The following is a 21077-nucleotide window of genomic DNA, read 5'->3' as shown; positions in this document are numbered from 1 at the left end:
GACCCAAATAGATAAAATCATGAATGAAAATGGAATTATTACAACCAATCCCTCAGAGATACAAACAATTATCAGGGAATACTATGAAAAATTATATGCCAACAAACTGGACAACCTGGAAGAAATGGACAAATTCCTGAACACCCACACACTTCCAAAACTCAATCAGGAGGAAAGAGAAAGCTTGAACAGACCCATAACCAGTGAAGAAATTGAATCAGTCATCAAAAATCTCCCAACAAGTAAGAGTCCAGGACCAGATGGCTTCCCACGGGAGTTCTACCAGACGTTTAAAAGAGACATAATACCTATCCTTCTCAAGCTATTCCAAAAAATAGAAAGGGAAGGAAAACTTTCAGACTCATTCTATGAAGCCAGTATTACTTTGATTCCTAAACCAGACAGAGACCCAGTAAAAAAAGAGAACTACAGGCCAATATCCCTGATGAATATGGATGCAAAAATTCTCAATAAGATACTAGCAAATCGAATTCCACAGCATATAAAAAGAATTATTCACCATGATCAAGTGGGATTCATTCCTGGGCTGCAGGGCTGGTTCAACATTTGCAAATCAATCAACGTGATACATCACATTAATAAAAGAACATTATGATCCTGTCAACTGATGCAGAAAAGGCATTTGACAAATTCAGCAACCTTCTTAATAAAAACCCTTCAGAAAGTCAGGATAGAAGAAACATACTTAAACATCATAAAAGCCATTTATGAAGAGCCCACAGCTAACATCATCCTTAATGGGGAAAAACTCAGAGCTTTTTCCCTGAGATCAGGAACACAACAGGGATGTCCACTCTCACCGGTGTTGTTTAACATAGAGTTGGAAGTGCTAGCATCAGCAATCAGACAACAAAAGGAAATCAAAGGCATCAAAATTGGCAAAGATGAAGTCAAGCTTTCACTTTTTGCAGATGACATGATATTATACATGGAAAATCTGATGGATTTTCATTATACATGGACAATCCACCAGAAGTCTGCTAGAACTGATACATGAATTCAGCAAAGTTGCAGGATACAAAATCAACGTACAGAAATCAGTTGCATTCTTATACACTAATAATGAAGCAACAGAAAGACAAATAAAGAAATTGATCCCATTCACAATTACACCAAGAAGCATAAAATACCTGGGGATAAATCTAACCAAAGATGTACAAGATCTGTATGCTGAAAACTATAGAAAGCTTATGAAGGAAATTGAAGAAGATATAAAGAAATGGAAAAACATTCCGTGCTCATGGATTGGAAGAATAAAAATTGTCAAAATGTCAATACTACCCAAAGCTATCTACACATTCAATGCAATCCCAATCAAAATTGCACCAGCATTCTTCTCGAAACTAGAACAAGCAACCCTAAAATTCATATGGAACCACAAAAGGCCTCGAATAGCCAAAGTAATTTTGAAGATGAAGACCAAAGCAGGAGGCATCACAATCCCAGACTTTAGCCTCTACTACAAAGCTGTCATCATCAAGACAGCATGGTATTGGCACAAAAACAGACACATAGACCAATGGAATAGAATAGAAACCCCAGAACTAGACCCACAAAAGCATGGCCAACTAATCTTTGACAAAGCAGGAAAGAACATCCGATGGAAAAAAGACAGTCTCTTTAACAAATGGTGCTGGGAGAACTGGACAGCAACATGCAGAAGGTTGAAACTAGACCACTTTCTCACACTATTCAAAAAAATAAACTCAAAATGGATCAAGGACCTGAATGTGAGACAGGAAACCATCAAAACCCTAGAGGACAAAGCAGGAAAAGACCTCTCTGACCTCAGCTGTAGCAATTCCTTCCTTGACACATCTCCAAAGGCAAGGGAATTAAAAGCAAAAATGAACTACTGGGACCTCATGAAGATAAAAAGCTTCTGCACAGCAAAGGAAACAACCAACAAAACTAAAAGGCAACCAACGGAATGGGAAAAGATATTTGCAAATGACATATCGGACAAAGGCTAGTATCCAAAATCTATAAAGAGCTCACCAAACTCCACACCCAAAAAACAAATAACCCAGTGAAGAAATGGGCAGAAAACATGAGTAGACACTTCTCTAAAGAAGACATCCGGATGGCCAACAGGCACATGAAAAGATGTTCAGCGTCGCTCCTGATTATCAGGGAAATACAAATCAAAACCACACTCAGATATCACCTCACGCCAGTCAGAGTGGCCAAAGTGAACAAATCAGGAGACTATAGATGCTGGAGAGGATGTGGAGAAACGGGAACCCTCTTGCACTGTTGGTGGGAATGCAAATTGGTGCAGCCGCTCTGGAAAGCAGTGTGGAGGTTCCTCAGAAAATTAAAAATAGACCTACCCTATGACCCAGCAATAGCACTGCTAGGAATTTGCCCAAGGGATACAGGAGTACTGATGCATAGGGGCGCTTGTACCCCAATGTTTATAGCAGCACTCTCAATAGCCAAATTGTGGAAAGAGCCTAAATGTCCATCAACTGATGAATGGATAAAGAAATTGTGGTTTATATACACAATGGAGTACTACGTGGGAATGAGAAAGAATGAAATATGGCCCTTTGTAGCAATGTGGATGGAATGGAGAGTGTTATGCTAAGTAAAATGAGCCATACAGAGAAAGACAGATACCATATGTTTTCACTCTTATGTGGATCCTGAGAAACTTAACAGAAACCCATGGGGGAAAGGAAGAAAAAAAAAAGAAAAGAGGTTAGAGTGGGAGAGCCAAAGCATAAGAGACTCTTAAAAACTGAGAACAAACTGAGGGTTGATGGGGAGTGGGAGGGATGGGAGGGTCGGTGATGGGTATTGAGGAAGGCACCTTTTGGGATGAGCACTGGGTGTTGTATGGAAACCAATTTGACAATAAACTTCATATACTGAAAAAAAAAAAATTAAAACAGAACTACCCTATGACCAAGCGATTGCACTACTAGGTATTTATTCAAAGGATACAGGAATGCTGATTCAAAGAAGCACATCAATCTCAATGTTTATAACAGCACTATCAACAAGAGTCAAAATATGGAAATAGCCCAAATGTCCATCGACTGATGAATGGATAAAGAAGATTATATCTATATATACAGATTATAACTATCTATCTATCTAATGGAATACTACTCAGTGATCTAAAAGAATGAAACCTTGCCATTTGCAACGATATGGATGAAACTAGAGTATATTATGCTAAGAGAATTACCAGTCAGAGAAAGATAAATATCGTTATGATTTCACTCATGTGTGGAATTTAAGAAACAAAACAGATGCGCATAGGGGAAGGGAAGGAAAAATAAGATAAAAACGAAAAGGCGGCAAATCATAAGAGACTCTTAAATACACAGATGAAACTAAGAGTTGCTAGAGGGGAGGTGGGGCAAGGGGTTGTGCTAAATAATGTGTACTAAGGAGGGCAATTGTTGAGATGGGCACTGGGCGTTGTGTATAAGTGATGAATCACTAAATTCTACTCCTAAAATCAATACTACACAGTATGTTAATTATTTTGGTAAGTTTTGAGAGTATGGGAATACTACTGGAAAATAATGAAGTTTATCTTTCTCATCTTTAGTTTAACAATAAGCACAATTACTGCCTCATGGCTTACACAAATGCAAGATCACAGAAATATACAGAGAACCAGTGTTATTACTACAGCATAAGCTTTATGTGCTCTACTTAACAAAGCTACTTTTTAAATGACTGTTGTAGGGGCACCTGGATGGCTCAGTTGGTTGAGTGTCCAACTTTGGCTCAGAGCGTGATCTCACAGGTGGATAGCTGACAGATCAGAGCCTGGAGTCTGCTTCGAATTCTGTGTTTCCCTCTCTCTCTATCCCTCTCTGGCTCGTGCTCTCTCCCTGTCTGTCTGTCTCTCTCTCAAAAATAAATAAAACATTAAAAAAAAAAAAGAATGAAAGAAATGACTGTTCTAAAATGAGTATATCTTTTACCTTTTTCTATGTCTTTAAAAGACTGCTTGGTTATCTTGGAGGTACTAACTCCATAATCATTTTCAATTAAGTCTTCTTTTGCTTCTTTTTGCCTCAAATCTTGAAAAGAATCCAGTTCATCATCTAGGCTTTAAAAATAAAAAATTCTATCACAGCATTCTGGAAGTTTTCTACAGTATTTAAAAAAGATAAAAGTGCTTTCCAAATATTAACAGCACAAAAATTGAAAAAAAAGTAACAAGTAAACATTTTAAAGTGGAAAACATAAAAATATGAAAAATAACAGCCAATGGTCTAAAAACTCACTACAAACATCTTTCTACATATTCAAATGGGCACAATTTAAAATAACATACACCTATAGAATGTTCTACAACTGCCAATCTCTTTCCTTTGATTCCTAATATTTCTGTGAGGTCACTATAACAGGTAATGTCAGCTATAATTTTAGCTAAAAAAAATGTAATGTCTAACAGGAAGAAACCAAACCCTAAAGAATTTAAATAATGGACAGGTGACATAACTAGTAAGGTAAAGCAGAACTAGAATCTCAGGTGTTTTCTCCAAAAACATGATCTCAAAGTTGAAATTTCTAGAGCAGTGCTGTTCAAAGGAATATAAGTCAATCACATAAGATAATTTAAAATTCCCTAGTAGTCATACTAAAAACATAAAAAGACATAACATTTTAACGATGTATTATATTTAACCCAGTATACCTAAAAGATTATTTTAACATATAATCAATATAAAAATTATTAAGATATTTTGCATTCTTTATCCATCTTTGAAATCCGGTGTGTATTTTGTACTTACAGCATTTCAAGTACTCAATAGCCTCATGTGGCTTGTGGCTACTTGTGCTGGACAGTACTATAATTCCAGATTAGATAATAACTAGGGATTGTGAAAAAACTGTCTAATGTTATAAAAACTTTCATAGTTCAAAGGCTTCAAATTATAACTGGAAATTATACCCAGATTATTTATAAAAACAAAAAATGACAAAACTATCAGTTAAATATAAGAAAATAATTTCCAGAAATTCATAATCTGAAAACAAGTTTTTACTTTCCTTACTCTATATTCAATCTACCTCATGTCCAAATCTTAACTCTAGATTAACGATGCTACTTTGTGAATGCCAAATTAAACAGTAATAACAACAGTAATAGCACTTTGAGTGCTTTTCTATGTACTAAACACCGTTCTAAGTGCTTTATATGGATTAAATCATTTAAGCAGAGAAAGAAGCAATTATATAAAATATTCAAGCTCTCAAATATCAATTACATTAATATTATATGTATATTTTAGGCATAGTTAACTCTTCCTCTCCCCACAATTATCTCAACATTTCATTTTGTGTATGTATACATCTTTATGGTTTAACATTATTTCAAAATGTTGATACCCACAGCACTTTCTTCTGCCATGTATTTCTGGCTTTTAATAACACCTAACTTAGAACTTTATTTCATCTTAGCTTCCACTGTTTTTATACTGATTTCACTCACACAGTACAATCTCCTCTACAAAACTATTTACCCCTCACAGACCAACACTCTATCATGCATATTTTGTAGTTACCAACTCACCAGACCGGTTTCTTCCATCTCTTTCTCTCAACTACCTAAAATATAGCTTACCACCCTAGTAGACAATGAATGTGGTGTTAAACATCACTGCCCAACAAACCTGCATTCATTTTTATCCTACATCCTTTAAAAAAAAAAAGGAAAGAAAGAAAGAAAGGGAATATGGTGTTCATTTGGGTCCTGGATGAATAACCATAAAAATAACTTCACGTTTTGTACTGTGTAAATAACTTTCCATTATACTACCAAATGTAATGAACGCTAGGTTCATGCTTTTATAACAAAGATCTCAGTAAAAATAAATCAGTCTCTATAACCAGTCAGCAAGCTCCAGACTGCTTGTTACTTCCTCAAAAAAAAAAAAAAAAAAAAAAGGCAAAGACATAAACAAACCACTCTTTAATCTCCCAGTTTTTTAGACACTGAGGGGATAGCAACAGTAAGGATTCAGGGTACTTTACCAATTCACATTTAACTGTTTGAATGAACTACAAAGTGGCGTTGTGCAATGCTTTCTTTCATCGGAATAACATCTTAATGATGAACCAACTTTATCAACAGATGAGAAGATATCCAAATCATCTGTTAACAAAAGAGAAAAAAGCAGAGATTACTAAGATCAGATACTAATCTCATTCTAGGCTTCTAAGGTAAGATGGCAAAATTATGTAATGATTTCTTATGTGTATATCTCTGTAACACAAACTTCAGAAAACAGGCATCAAGCCTTGTATTAACATGGCACTTTACTGATTACAAAATGCTCTTTCGTTTATTACCTTATTTGATCCTAGCAACAGCTAGCTTACTCTGAAGTAAGCAGAATTGGTGCCTTTAACCCTATTCTAATGGTGGTAAGTCTAAGGACCAGAGAAGTTAGTGAAGTTATCTAAGTAACAGAACCAGCAAGTGGAAAGATTAAAATTCAGAATTCAGCCTTCTTCCTACCTAATCATGATATTTCATCAGTCTCAAACATTAAACATTTTATTTTTTAATTTTATATATTTTAAACATTCAACATTTAACAGATTGTTAGCCTGTATCCAAATTCAGAGACTAAAAGGCAAAGAGAGCTTCTCTGATAAGAAATTTAGAATTTTTTTTTCCTTAAGGTTTTATTTTTAAGTAATCTCCACAGCCAATGTGAGGCTCAGACTTACAACCCCAAGATCGGGAGTCACATGCCCTACTGACTGAGCCAAGCAGGAATCCCTATAAATATTTTTAAATGTATGCACCTTTGTCTAATATGCATTTTTACCCCATCAGAAATTAAATGAGCTATACTTTTTGTTACATTTTAGAAAGCTGGAAATTTTAGGCTAAATTTCAAACTAAAATACAATTTTAAGATATTTTTTAGATACTAGACTCAGAAATAACTGGGTCTTTTTTTCACACTGAAGAAATGTTTCAAGAGTGTTTACAAAATTTCAAAATGAAATAAACTTGGAAAAAAATGAAATTCTCTAATCTACTCTGACAAAACTTTTAAAGATACTGTTTTTGTTGCAATCACCTCAAAATTCAACGATTGTACTTACTTGTAAAAACATCACCAAAGAAGTATCAACAAATCAAAAGACTAATGGTTAGTTATACAATACTTCCAGATTGCCACATAATGTTCCAATGCACCCAATCCCACAATATAATTATCTTTATCAAGTACATTTGATAAATTCTTCCAGTGCAACAATTATTATCTCAGTAACTTGGAAAGTCTATGCCTTAAAAAGAAGCAGTTTTCTTTATCCCACATACTTTACCCAATTTCTAAAGGCAAAAAAAAAAAAAAAAAAAATTGTAATTGAAACACCAAAAAAATTAATTCAATTTGATTTAAAGACATCTTACATTTACCCACAAAATCTTGGTTACTATTAGTTTGTTACCCGATTGAAGAAAGCTTAATATCACAAGATATCTGGCACTTAGTCTTAAATCTAAACATTTTTTTTTAATGTTTTCTCTTAAATTAAATTTGTTAAAACCCCCAAGTATACAAAATACTCTATCAGCTTACCTGGGGAGGTTAGAGATCTTCTCTTCCATTTAGCCTGATCAAAATTTGAAAAATCATACTTTAAAAAAAAAAGATATATTTAATTTGTATATTAAGAATCAATCTACAGTCTCAAAAAAGAGTTCCCCACCAATTATGTACTAAGTACAAGGGTTAATTACAAAGGTTAGAGTGGACAAATCTTGTAGACACTACCTTAACCAACTGGTTAAAATTAATATCGGGAATAACAGGACAAAGCAACATTGCAAGTCTCCTAATGAACAAGCGCAACCCACACATCACTCCCTGTAGTATTCCTGCCAAAAATGCATAACCAGATAGTCACGAGGAACAGCCATCAGAGAAACTCCAGTTAAGGGACAGTCCAATACACAGTTATCCTGTACTCTTCAAAAATAGCAACATTAGGGGGGCGCCTGGTGGCGCAGTCGGTTAAGCGTCGACTTCAGCCAGGTCACGATCTCGCGGTCCGTGAGTTCGAGCCCCGCATCGGGCTCTGGGCTGATGGCTCAGAGCCTGGAGCCTGTTTCCGATTCTGTGTCTCCCTCTCTCTCTGCCCCTCCCCTGTTCATGCTCTGTCTCTCTCTGTCCCCAAAATAAATAAATGTTGAAAAAAAAAATTAAAAAAAAAAAAAAGCAACATTAGGGATGCCTGGGTGGCTCAGTTGGTTGAGCAACCTACTCTTGATTTCCACTCAAGTCATGATCCCAGGGATCAAGCCTGGTGTTGGGCTCCACACTGGGCTTGGAGCCTGCTTAAGACTCTCCCTCTGCCCACTCTCCAGCTCCCGGTCTCTCTCACTAAAAAAATAAAATAAAATATCAACATTATAAAAGACATGGGCTTAAGAACCTGTTCCAGATTAAAAAAACAAAACAAAACAAAACCAAAACAAAAAACAAACCAAATGCAATGCTCATCTTTAGACTGTATCTGCACCAGAGCGAAAATGTATAAAGGACATTATTGAGATAATTGGTGAAATCTGAATACGAACTATATGTTACATATTATTGTATAAATGGTCAGCTTCCTCAATTTGTTACTGCAAATATAAGAGAATATTCTTATTCCTAGAAAATACATTTAAGTATTTATATTTGGGGGTAAAAGTGTCACAGCACCGGCAAATTATCCTTAGTTAAAAGGAAAAAAATGTGTGTAGGGAGTCAAAAATACGAAGATTAATAGTAACGCAAATGTGGCGAAATGTTAACCAATGGCAAATCCATGCGAAATGCTCAAGAGTTCCTTGTATATTCCTGCAACTTTAAATTTGGATTTTTTTTTTCAAAATAGGAAAGTTTTTAAATAAATTAAAATCGCTTTTCGAACTCCGCTCAAGTCACTGTAAATAAAAGTTCAGATACACTTTCAACAGTGTCATGCTATGCCTGTAGTAACATAAACCTTCAAGAATTTACAGTGAAGAACTTTTTTTATATAAAATGGGTTTTTCCCACATATGGTGCATCTGTGGCCACAAATGACTTCTGCCCCCGCAGCTACGTTTCGCTAACCCTGGTTCTGGCGGAGCTGCTCGAGCCTCGGAGAGTGGCTCCCTCCCCCAGGGTCCTTCTGAACAGCGGCCCCGAGGCCTCTGGCGCAGCTAGCTGCCCGGCAGGCCGCTTCACACCGGCAGAAACCGGCCCGCGGGCCCAGGGACAAGGCCGAGGAAAGGGCGAAGCCTCACCTCGGCGAGGTGCCTGGCCCCTAGTCCGTACAGGCTTTTCAGACGCTCTACTACCAAATCCTGCCCCGGCGGCTTCACTACCCTCGCTTCCATGGTGCACCAAGTCCGCCGTTGTTTCCCCGGGAACAGCGTTCAAACCCACCGCGGCCGGACGCGCAGGGTCGAAGCTCGCGCAACGGAACTGCGTCATGACGCACGGCACGCTCCGCCTCTCGGGGGTCAACAGCTACGCCGAAGCGCTCGTAGTTCGACCCGTCCCGGGGCGCTTTCACTATGGTGGGACCCACGCTCCGCCGCAGGCGACAGCGACAGAGGCGCGCGTGTTAGGGCCCCTTGGTCTGGCTCTCTGTACTATGTTAAAAACGTCCTGGCGGTACAAATGTTTTTCCTGCCGAATATTTTAATGACTAATTCCTTCACCACTGTTATTTTGACTGATGGTGTTTTGTCTTGTCTTACAATTTTGTTAACTTAAGTTTTCCTCCCTCGTATCCAAGGCACCAAAAAAAGCAGGGTTGTTCACAGCAGTTACACCTTAGCTGATGTGGCCCCTCAAGAGAGGGAACTCAGGCTTGGCCTCAGGCACCACCCCCACCATGGCGTCAGGTAAGGAGATACAGCTTTCAGGGTGCCAGGATGGCTCAGTCAGTTAAGCATCCAACTCTGGATTTTGGCTCAGGTTATGATCTGGTGGTTTGAGTCTCTCATCAGGCTTTGCGTAGCCTGCTTGGGTTCTCGATGATGTTCAACAGCATGTCTGGACTAACAAATCCTAGATTCTCTGGATTATCTTTAGTTTTTCAAATGCCAAAGTTTTACAAGATCATCTTACTAAAGTATTATCTGAAAATTATTTAAACCAATAAGTTCTGCCATCAAATATTAGTGTACAAATAATGAACATTTTTATATTCTATTTTAAGCAGATTTTTAATGGGACAATATAAAATCGAACCAGTTTGGGGGGGGGGGAGTACATCTCAGTGTGGATTTATACTGCATTAGCAATTAAATAAAGAGAAATCAGTCCTTTCTCATTAATGTCTCAAGCCACTTGTAAGCATTTTTGGAATACTAATTCTGGAAGTCAGTTTACATGTCATTTAATCAAATTTTTGGTCCAAGTATTATTAGCTTTTAAAGCTTAATACATTGTTTTAATGCTTTATGATAGCACAGTAAATAGTGTAAAACTGGTTTCTATAATCTCTAAAGCACACTTGCCTTCACTTGGAATTTATTCTAAAATGTCAAAGGGTTCCAGCTCAAAAACAACACACTTTATGTCAACTTATATTACTTACATAGGTCTCCAAAGAAGCCAGTTCTTAATATTAAATGTGCATATATGTCATCCATAGTTGTCTTTAAGGTCCAGGTTAAGTTCAACTGATACACTGGAGTAGGTTTATTTCCGTTATCTGGCTTTGTGGCCAAGTGAATTTAGTGATGGTATTTCATCACTCATTACTCACATAACACACCACACATGACATCCCTTCCTCCTTTGGTGGTTGAACAAGTATTATGATAGCCTATTTCCAAATCCCCAAATAATGGAATAAACTCCCACTGTCTTTCACTAAACAAAATGAAATTATTTCACTGGGAAGAACACAGGAGGGTATAGGAAGGTCACTGTTGGTAACTGGAATACACAAAATTTTGTGCTCTAACTACATTCTTTGTAGTTCTATATTGAATAGGCTGATGAGAATACCTTTCCCCAACCCCCACCCCACCGCCTTTTAAGCAGTTTGCCTAACTTTTGTCATTAGCCAAAATAACATTTATTCCAATGGAATAAATTTGGAACATTTATTCCAAATAGATGTTCAGTGTGTATCAAACTTGAACAGAAATCACTTCCTTTGGGAGCTCTGGAGATTATATGGCAGTCTGAGTTTACAGAACTTTAACTGTCCTCCTCACTTTGGCTCTAGAATGAACAAACAACTAGATGCACAAGTAATAAATTTTTTAAATGTCATGGCTGTTAACAATTGTCACTTTATTTTTGCTACAAAATTCACCAGAGAAAAGTACTGCAACAATCTAGTATAAAGCAAATCTTTAACCAAAGAACATGGTATAGACCTTTTTAAAATAGTCATACTTTATCACAATAACTGCAAGGAAAAATTCAAGTTCTATCAGAACCAAGCTGCAGTTTGAGGTAGTAGAAAGATGACAGGAAAGTTAAAAAAAAAAAAATTAAATAAAATAAAAACTAAGGACATACTTAAATTGTTTAAAATGTAAAAATTAATTTAATACCTTTGAAAGGGCACAGGAAACTACATATCATTTTAAGAAAAGAAGGTACTCTACTTAAAAGTTAATTTAACTATACAGGAGGTGCAAGGATTATAGAAGAGCACTTTGGTTAAGTCTCTACCCTCTGTGGCTTTACCCATTCAAAAGTGAGCCTCAATGCATAAATGAGCACACCAACAGTTAAAATTACCAAATATATTTCAAATCTAAAATAAAAATTATCCAAGTTGTGGTCCCTTATTCGAATGGTAAGTTTATCCATGCAGGAAGTCCAATATCTTAAAAGGTAAAATTAAATTGCATATATCATAATCCTTCAATAGTTTGAGAAGGTCTATTGCTTTTAACAAGATTAATATTATTCCATTTTAATACAGATATGTCAGGAGTACATAAACACAAGTACACCTGATTTACACCAGTGTTTAAACTTTTATTTCACACCATGCAAGGTCAATTATAACACATTAAAAAGTGACAACAGCTATAAGCTGCAATTTTACATTTGTACATTGGAAACGTCCATTTTCAAAAGCTGAACATAATTACCATATTGTCATAACAGCTAAGCTTCAATTCAACTGTTTATACAGGTAAAACTTACTATGAAAAACAATGATTTTATATCTGTCCACATTCTGTGATACTAATTCTTCGACTAACAGACCCTTTAGGAGAGCCAAATGATTCGATCTTTTTCACAGTATCCATGCCATCCTTAACAAACCCAAATACTACATGCTTGAAGTCCAAATGTTCTGCTTTTTTCAGTGTTATATAAAATTGAGAATTATTGGTGTTCTGGCCTCGATTGGCCATTGATAGTAAGCCAGGCCCAGTATGTTTAACATCAAAATTTTCATCTTCAAATTTATCTCCATAGATGGACCGTCCTCCTGTACCATCATGTTTGGTGATATCTCCCCCCTGAAAAAACATCTCAGTTAATAGGAATCCTGAATAAAATATTAAAATACACACAGAACTACCACTACAGGATAAATTCTAAACACCCAACTTCTTTGAGAATGTGGTTTGAAAACTAAGAAACATAGTTCTTAAAAATAAGAAAATTTTGAAAGACAAAAATGAAAATGTCTTTTTTCCATCCTCAATTTCCAGCAGGTTTCAAGATATTAGAAATTTGAACTACTTCTGGGGCGCCTGGGTGGCGCAGTCGGTTAAGCGTCCGACTTCAGCCAGGTCACGATCTCGCGGTCCGTGAGTTCGAGCCCCGCGTCAGGCTCTGGGCTGATGGCTCAGAGCCTGGAGCCTGTTTCCGATTCTGTGTCTCCCTCTCTCTCTCTGCCCCTCCCCCGTTCATGCTCTGTCTCTCTCTGTCCCAAAAATAAATAAACGTTGAAAAAAAAATTTAAAAAAAAAAAAAAAAAAGAAATTTGAACTACTTCAGGTTGAAAGTTTTTGTGGGGACAGGAAATTGGGTGGTGACAACAACTAATGTACAGAAAAGCTAAAGAAATCTTAAAAAACTTAAGAGAAACACTCAAATTTCCTAAGTTAGTGTGGTTCCCTTTTCTAGACTTCAGTTGTGACATACAATTAAATACTTACTTGGCAAACAAAATCTGGAATTACTCTGTGAAAAATGGAGTTTTTGAAGCCAAAGCCTTTCTCTCCAGTGCAGAGTGCTCTGAAGTTCTCGGCAGTATGAGGAACAATGTTTGAAAATAACTCCATGGTTATACGTCCAAGGGGTTCATCATCTGCACAAACATCAAAAAACACCACAGGATTTGTCTCCTTCGATAACTCTGCTGTCAGTGATACTTGTCCTTTCTGGAGTTTCAATAAATTCTGTTGACATTCTTCAAATTTTTTCTTAAAAGACTCAGCCATTTCTTTAGTTTTAAATCTCACTGCAAGCTGCTCCACTTTGGCTTCTCCATCTGTTCAACAACAACAAAACAAAACAGTGACCTTAATGTTAAAATCACTGTTACAATTGTCTTACGTATTTTTTTATGTATTTTTAAAAAGTTCAAAAAGTGGGGGCACCTGGGTGGACCAGTCGGTTAAACTTCCGACTCCTGGTTTCAGCTCAGGTCATGATTTCACGGTTCGTTGAGTTCGAGCCGCACTTCAGGCTCCACACTATCAGTGGGGAACCTGCTTGGGATTCTCTCTCTCCCTCTCTCTCTGCCCCCCACCCGCTTGTGCTTTCCCTCTCTCAAAATAAACTTAAAAAAAAAAAAAAATTCAAAAAGTGAGAAGTAGCATTGAATGTACTCACCAGCATAATCTGAGGCAGTCCAAACTAAAGCATTGTTTGAAACATTCAAGGGTTTTAATTCCATTGTTTTGGTGATAACATGGTTTGCACACACTTTAAAAACCTGGTCTCTTCTCATTAGGATCCGATAGTAATTCTTCATTGTATGCCACAGTATCTTTATATCTCCAACACCTCGCTCCTTCCACTGACTAACATCTCGATCCCATCTATAAAGTTTGGCTCTCTCTTTAAATAAAATTTCTTCATCTTCTTCTCCAGATTTTACTTCTACCTATGGCAGTAGATAAATAAGCTCCTGCTTTTGACATATTCCATGACAAATTCCAAACATCCAAATTCCTCATGACATTGTCTTTGTAATGACATTAACAGAATTTGAACTATAGTATCAAGATAAATAGTAATATCCAAGGGCTACGAATACATCTGATTTGGATGGAGCAGTAAAGACCTGATTTGTCATTGAACATTTTTCCCTTATGTAGTATTCTTCCTCCTTCTGGAAAGTAATACATTCTTTTATAGGACAGTAAAGGTTTCAAAAAGTATTCTTCAAAAGAAATATTAACCATTGTGGTTGAAAACTGACCAAGTAATTTGACTAAAACAACATTCCTGTCCAGAAAATGTGGTTTACTTTTTATTGAAAGGATTTTTGCCAAGTATGAGATTGGATACTTTTTTACCACCTGAATTTTGTTATGAAAACAAATGTGATATTCTAAAGACCTATGAAAAAATTTAGTTCTTTCCAACAGTTTCATGTAGGATTTACATATATATATATATATATATATATATATATATATATAAAATACATAATAAAGAGCTTCCATTTGAAATTGTAAATATTCTGAAGAAATGTAAACAAAGCTAGTTCTGTAAGTCAAAGCTAGGCTATGTCAAGTTTTAAACTTAAAATGTGACATTGTTAGTAAGAGTTCCATTCTTTAATATTTACCTCTGGTAATGACACTATTGGTTCAAAATGGATATCTTCATTGTGAACTACTTCTTCATCACTACCATCTTCATCTTCACCAACTTTACTGGTTGACTGTGTTCGGAACACAGCTGCTCCAGTATTTGCCCACTGGAAATTTTTATCTGATGAATAAATTAGGATATTTAAATAGTGGCATCTAATTTTATAAGCTTTTAACCCCCCTCCCATTACTTTATCAATCCCTATAATTTCTAATGATATGACATATACTTTTAGTAAACATGGTGCAAATTATTCTAGCAAGTTCAACTCCGGGAGCGAGCACACTGTACCTTTAGTACTGTTTGTGCTTTGAGATACAAAGATAAGATCATCAGAGCTTTCGGAAAATTTGATACTAAACTACAAAAGAACTTTCAGTAATGAAGTAGTGTTTTAAAAGTACATACCTTGGAATTTTGAACACTTAGCTCAGCTCCAAAGGTAGGTTATTTCATAGAACATTTTATCAAATTAGAAAAGTAACTTTTGAATCTAAAAATATCCTCTCAGAGGCCAAATTTGCTACTTCCAAAGTAGCCAAAGCAGCATAAACACATGTTTATAAACTTCTCTACCTCAACTTCTCCCTGAAGTAACTAGAGTTGCAGCTTAGATTTCTTGGCCAGGTGATAGATGGTAGCACTGGGAGAAGCTCATGGACTCCCAACTATCCTTAACAGGCACTAGCCTGTTGGGGCTGACGACCTCCCTGGTTCCCACGCAGAGAAAAAAAAGAACGTTACTCTCCCTCACACTTTGTGGAGTAGATGAAAATGACTTCTTCATCCCCATCTCAACCGAGATGGCTTAGCCTACCTTAGAGGAAAGAAACACCTCTTAACACTTCATTGCTTGCTGATAAAATCGTGTTAGAAAACTCTATATCCAGTACTAGAAATGTTTAAGAAAGCAAAAATATCACAGATTGTTTAAAAAGTAACTCAGCACCTTGAAGAAAGCACAAAATAAATATCTATAACAATAACTCTAAGCCCAACTTAATGGGGAGAAAAAAAACCTTGAGTATTGCAAAAGAATGCTCTGAAAACTAGAAAAGCACAACCTCAGGTTGTGTGGAGGCTTTCTCAGAATAATAACCAAAGATCTAGGATGATACATAGGTTTGGGGCTCAAAAATAACTGGTTCAGGAACTCCCAAGCAGAGAAAAAGGTTTAATTACCCCAAAAACCCTTGAGAGGTATGGGAGAAAATTTCAAAATTCCTCTAAAGCAATGGTTCCTAGTGTTGGGTACATTATTAGAATCACACAGGAGCTTTTGTAAAATACCAATGCCAAAGCCCAATATAACAGGCATTTATAAAAGAAAAGATCTCCCAGGAAATTCGAGTATGAAGTCAAAAGTTGAAAACCACTGATCTGAAGGGACCAGGAGGAAGAATTTTACAGAAAATAGTATGAAGATATGCATGTCAATAATCAGTATTAATTTCACAGTAACAGTTCTAGGTAATAGTACCTAGGAGGCTTCCACTGTTTCCAGGCTTAATGAAAACATTACAAAATCTGAAGGAAATATGATAAAATAGTGATCACTGACAAAGACAGGGGATCTCTAAATAGGAACTTATTATTCCCTTAGTTTCCATATTAAATATTACACAACAGACAGAATGATTGATAGACCTATGTGAATAGAACTTCTGGAAGAAAATGAATTAAAAAAAAAAAAAGGCAACAACACAAAATGAACAGATTTTTTTAAAAAAGGAATCACCACATTTGCAAGAGAAGAGAAAAAAAGATTCCTCTGAGTTTGAAAACAACCAAAACAAAAAGTTTAAGATCAGAGGGGCACCTGGGTTGGCTCAGTCAGTTAAGCATCCGACACTGGCTCAGGTCGTGATCTCATGGTTTTCTGGGTTTGAGCCCCACATCGGGCTCTGTGCTGACAGCTCAGAGCCTGGAGCCTGCTTTGGATTCTGTGTCTCCCTCTATGTCTGACCTTCCCCCACTCATGTGCTCTCTCTCTCTCTCTCTCTCTCTCTCTCTCTCTCTCTCAAAAATAAACATTTAAATAAAAAGTTTAAGATGAGAAAGGTCCATGCAATGCCAGAAACAAGTAAAAAAAAAAAAAATGATGCCCACATTCTGGTGAAATTTATGACCTCTTAAAAAAACATAACTTAGGGGCACCTGGGTGGCTCAGTCGATTAAGCTTCCAACTTCATCTCAGGTCATGATCTCACAATCTGTGGGTTCGAGCTCTGTGTCGGGCTCTGTGCTGACAGCTCAGAGACTGGAGCCTGCTTCAGATTCTGTCTCCCTCTCTCTCTGCCCCTCCCCTACTCACACTCTGTTTCTCTCTCTCAAAAATAAACATTAAAAAAATTAAAAAAAAAAACAACTAATACCTTAAAGTGACAAAAAAATCTAAAAATAAATCAAAACCACACAAAAAAGGAGAACTGATAAAACCAAAAGCTGCTTCTTTGAAAAGACAGCATAAATTCCTGTCAGATCTAAGAACAAAACAAAGTAAGAAATGCAGTTTAACAAAGAGCTTGGTGAATAATCTCACTGAAAAAATGACAAGTGGTGGTGAGGAGTAAATGTCATGAGGTTTGAGCCTTGCCTATTATACACTTTACTGTATAGTCCAGACAAGAGTACTTTGAAAGGTACACTGAATTACAAGCAACCTAACACATCAATTTTTATTTAACACTTTTTTTGTGGATAATTGTATCCACTATACTGCTTATTATCCTATGACTTCAGGCTACTATACATTAAAACAAAAATAACAAAATTTGACATCAGTAAAGTTATGAATTCCAACAACATGACGGTAATTTCCAAAAGTTTTATATGTGTTTCCATTGAGTGGTGAATGCTGTAAACCAGTGTAAGCATGAGAGAGGAAAGAATGCTATTCTGCATAACTAAAGGTATTTGAAAAAAAAAATGCTATTCTGAACTAGATAAATCACATAAGTATGTATCTTCAGTAAAATTCATTTACAAATCAAATCAAGTATCTTGTTTAAGAACAATTTAGGTGATACTATAATCATATATGTAAAAGACATTATAAGAATGAGAAAATAATATGCCAATAAACTCTAAACAATCAAGAAATGTATTATCTTCTGCAAATGATACCAATATGGACTAAAAATAGAAAAACCATGGAAAAAAGATGGGAGACCCCCACCAATTATAAATTTATCACAATAAATTAGCACAACCCTTATATTCAAATCTGATTAAGGAAAATGGAAAAATAGAAAACTATAAAATCACCTCCTTAAAAAATACAGATGCACAAATCTTAAAATATTAAACAAACCAAACCTAAAAGTATAATTAAAAGAACAATGCACCAAAATCAAGCTAATTCCAAAACTGGAAAAGTGGATCTACATTTCAGAATGGGGAAGACTATCAACAGAATTTATACTGATTAAGAAAAAATTCTTAACGGTTATATTAATAAATGTCTAAAGTAATAGTAAAATATAGAGCCTTTCCTATTAAAACACTAAATAAACTGGAGGGTGTAGAAGAGGGAAGAAATGTCCATCTTAGTTACAATACTGTGGCAAAGAACTAGGTCTTTCAGTTGTGCTTGATTCTATAACATGACCATTAAAATCTCTCCTCCTGATCTTACCTTTAGAACCAAAAGCAAAATCCCCAGAATTACTGGAAGCCAAGTCTGCAAATGACAGCCCTGTGGTACTTCCAAATCCAAATGAAACTGTTTTGCTTTCCACTGGCAAAAGGAAAAGAATAATTTAATATTTCATTTAATATATACTGAATATCAAAGCTTTTCCCAGAACCCAGAGAGAATGGGGATAGACATTCTATACTCCCAAGAGGGTCGGGTGTGGGGTGTGCAACATTTGTCTTCTGGTTATTTCTCTAAAAAAAGTTACAGGGGCACCTCGGTGGCTCAGTCAGTTAAGCATCTGACTTCAGCTCAGGTCATGATCTCGCGGACCGTGAGTTCGAGCCCAGCATCAGGCTTTGTGCTGACAGCTCAGAGCCTGGAGCCTGTTTCAGATTCTGTGTCTCCCTCTCTCTCTGACCCTCCCTCATTCATGTTGTCTCTCCCTGTCTCAAAAATAAATGTTAAAAAAAAAAAAATGTTTTAAATTTAAAAAAGTTACAAAATATACCCAATTCTGAACTATTTCAGTATTATTAAGTTTACAGGTACTATTCTCATTGAACGCTACACCAAAAGCATGACAAAAATCTTTTTAAAAAAACAAGACGTAGATCTATACTAAGCTAGATAATAGAACCATACAGTTTCTTCTTTATAGTCTTCTGTAATCTAAAACTAACATTCATTCACACATGGGGTTTTAGGAATGATCTGCATAAAGAATGTTTGTGTTCTCTATGCTAAATACTAAGCTCACAAAAAATGCATGTCCTATTTATTTTTGGTCACCAGGAGTGTGGGGATCTTAATTCCGACAATGTGCAGCTACATGATCTCTTGAACTCCTAAGCCTTACTTTCATCATCTGAAAACATGAAATTTTAGGTCTGATCAAAATGAATGAAATCTTGCCATTTGTAATGATGTGTATGGAGCTAGGGTGTATTATAGAAAGCAAAATAAGTCAATGAGAGAAAGACAAATACCATATGATTTCACTCATATGTGGTTAAAGAAACAAAACAGATGATCATAGGGGAAGGGGAAAAACAAAGAGACAGAGAAAGGAAGGTAAACCATAAGAGACTCTTCACTACAGGGAACTGAGTGTTGATGGAGGGGATGTGGGCAGGGGATGAGTGAGCTAAATGGGTGAAGGGTACTAAGGAGGGCACTTGCAATGAGCACTGGGTATTATATGTTAAGTGATAAATCACTAAATTCTACTCCTGGAATCAACATTACACTATAGGTTAGCTGACTAGAATTTAAATAAAAATTTGAAACAAAACAAAAAAAATAGTAAGAAACGATTTTAGGTCTGCAGTTACTTCCTCTTCTAGAATATGAAGACTCTCAGGTGTCTATAAATCTAGTAATTGTACATTATTCAAGACTATTTCTGAAATACATTAGGTAATACAGATAAGCAATTATAAAAGAATAGAATTTTAAAAGATTCCCCTCTTCTAAAATCAATGGAAATAAAAAAACGAGGAAAGCATATCAAACATGAGTAACTATAACTGATTAATATAATGTAACAGGTAGAGCAAACTACATTTAAGTATCATAAAAACTTAACAACCCTACTGTACTATCTACAATTACTTCATACATAAATTTTAATATACTTCTGTGATAATATAATTCAAACAATATTCAAATGAAATGATTATCACAAAGAAAATTTCGATGTAAGCAAACTACTGTCATTTATTTTCAGGTAGATAGGTCAGAGTCACAATGCTTCATATTCCTTAATAACTACAACCCTAACAATAAAAATACATGTTTATTATCTTTGTTGGCAAGGCAGTATGATTTTCTGGTTATTATCAGAAATATCTCATACACCTTTGTACATCTCAAAATTTGTTTTAAGGGAAAAGAGATTTTTGGACTGACATTTAAAAGCCTATTCTCTCAAACATACAGATGCAATGCATGCCCTAGAAGGTTTTTGTAAACATTTTATCAAATTTTACCTTGGCTTGTAGAATCTGCATCGTTTTCCTTTCTAGTAGACAAATCTACAGGTTTGTCCACAGTTCCAGAAGAAATTGGTGGTGAACTAATAGATTCAGTAATAAAATCAGGTTCTTCAGATTTACATAAAAATGGTACAGTCACTTTAGTCCCACCAGTATACACACTGTCTGCCAGGCTACTTATTTCCTCATTTTGGGATTTCTGCAAAGAGGAAGTAACAAATAACAATGCCATTAAATACTGACTGACAAAAAGAATCACATACCCTATTTTTTTTTTTTAAGTTTTTATTTGTTTATTTTGAAAGAGAGTGAGAGAGTGTGCATGCATGAGCAGGGGAGGGCCAGAGAGAGAGGAAGAGAGAGAATCCCAAGCAAGCTCCCTAATCAGCATACAGCCCCACACAGGGCTCAATCCCCTGACTGTGAGATCATGACCTAAGCCACTATCAAGAGTCAGACCCGTAACTGACTGTGCCAACCAGGCACACCCATGCCCTATTTTGCCAACGTTGATTTATTTATTTATTTATTTTCAACGTTTTATTTATTTTTGGGACAGAGAGAGACAGAGCATGAACGGGGGAGAGGCAGAGAGAGAGGGAGACACAGAATCGGAAACAGGCTCCAGGCTCT

At 36.1% G+C, this 21077-nt stretch overlaps 2 protein-coding genes across 5 annotated transcripts in view; both read right to left on the bottom strand.

Moving 5' to 3' along the window:
* The window catches only part of CCDC138 (coiled-coil domain containing 138), a 144487-nt gene extending 135037 nt beyond the window's left edge, over positions 1-9450 (bottom strand). The window contains exons 1-4 of the mRNA XM_040454176.1: positions 9293-9450; positions 7596-7653; positions 6028-6148; positions 3969-4096 (exon numbers count right to left, since the gene is read on the bottom strand). Coding sequence (XP_040310110.1) covers positions 3969-4096; positions 6028-6148; positions 7596-7653; positions 9293-9385 — 400 coding nt within the window. The 5' untranslated portion in view covers positions 9386-9450. The remainder of the gene's footprint in view (positions 1-3968; positions 4097-6027; positions 6149-7595; positions 7654-9292) is intronic.
* Positions 9451-11266: 1816 nt separating this feature from the next.
* Positions 11267-21077, bottom strand: part of LOC121016484 (E3 SUMO-protein ligase RanBP2) — an 83591-nt gene continuing 73780 nt past the window's right edge. For 3 of the 4 annotated variants that reach the window (XM_040454161.1, XM_040454163.1, XM_040454165.1), the window contains 6 exons: positions 20439-20643; positions 18448-18549; positions 14785-14930; positions 13821-14094; positions 13142-13476; positions 11267-12496 (listed from right to left, as the gene is read on the bottom strand). In XM_040454161.1, coding sequence (XP_040310095.1) covers positions 12191-12496; positions 13142-13476; positions 13821-14094; positions 14785-14930; positions 18448-18549; positions 20439-20643 — 1368 coding nt within the window. In that variant the 3' untranslated portion in view covers positions 11267-12190. Of the gene's footprint in view, positions 12497-13141; positions 13477-13820; positions 14095-14784; positions 14931-18447; positions 18550-20438; positions 20644-21077 lie in introns of those variants that run through there. The other variant, XM_040454164.1, reaches the window with a different exon arrangement.

Source organism: Herpailurus yagouaroundi, unplaced genomic scaffold, assembly GCF_014898765.1.
Source record: "Herpailurus yagouaroundi ecotype Mexico unplaced genomic scaffold, PumYag 210, whole genome shotgun sequence".
Lineage (NCBI taxonomy): Eukaryota > Metazoa > Chordata > Mammalia > Carnivora > Felidae > Herpailurus > Herpailurus yagouaroundi.
The sequence above is the reverse complement of the archived record's forward strand: the minus strand, read 5'-3'. Positions and strand labels throughout refer to the sequence as shown.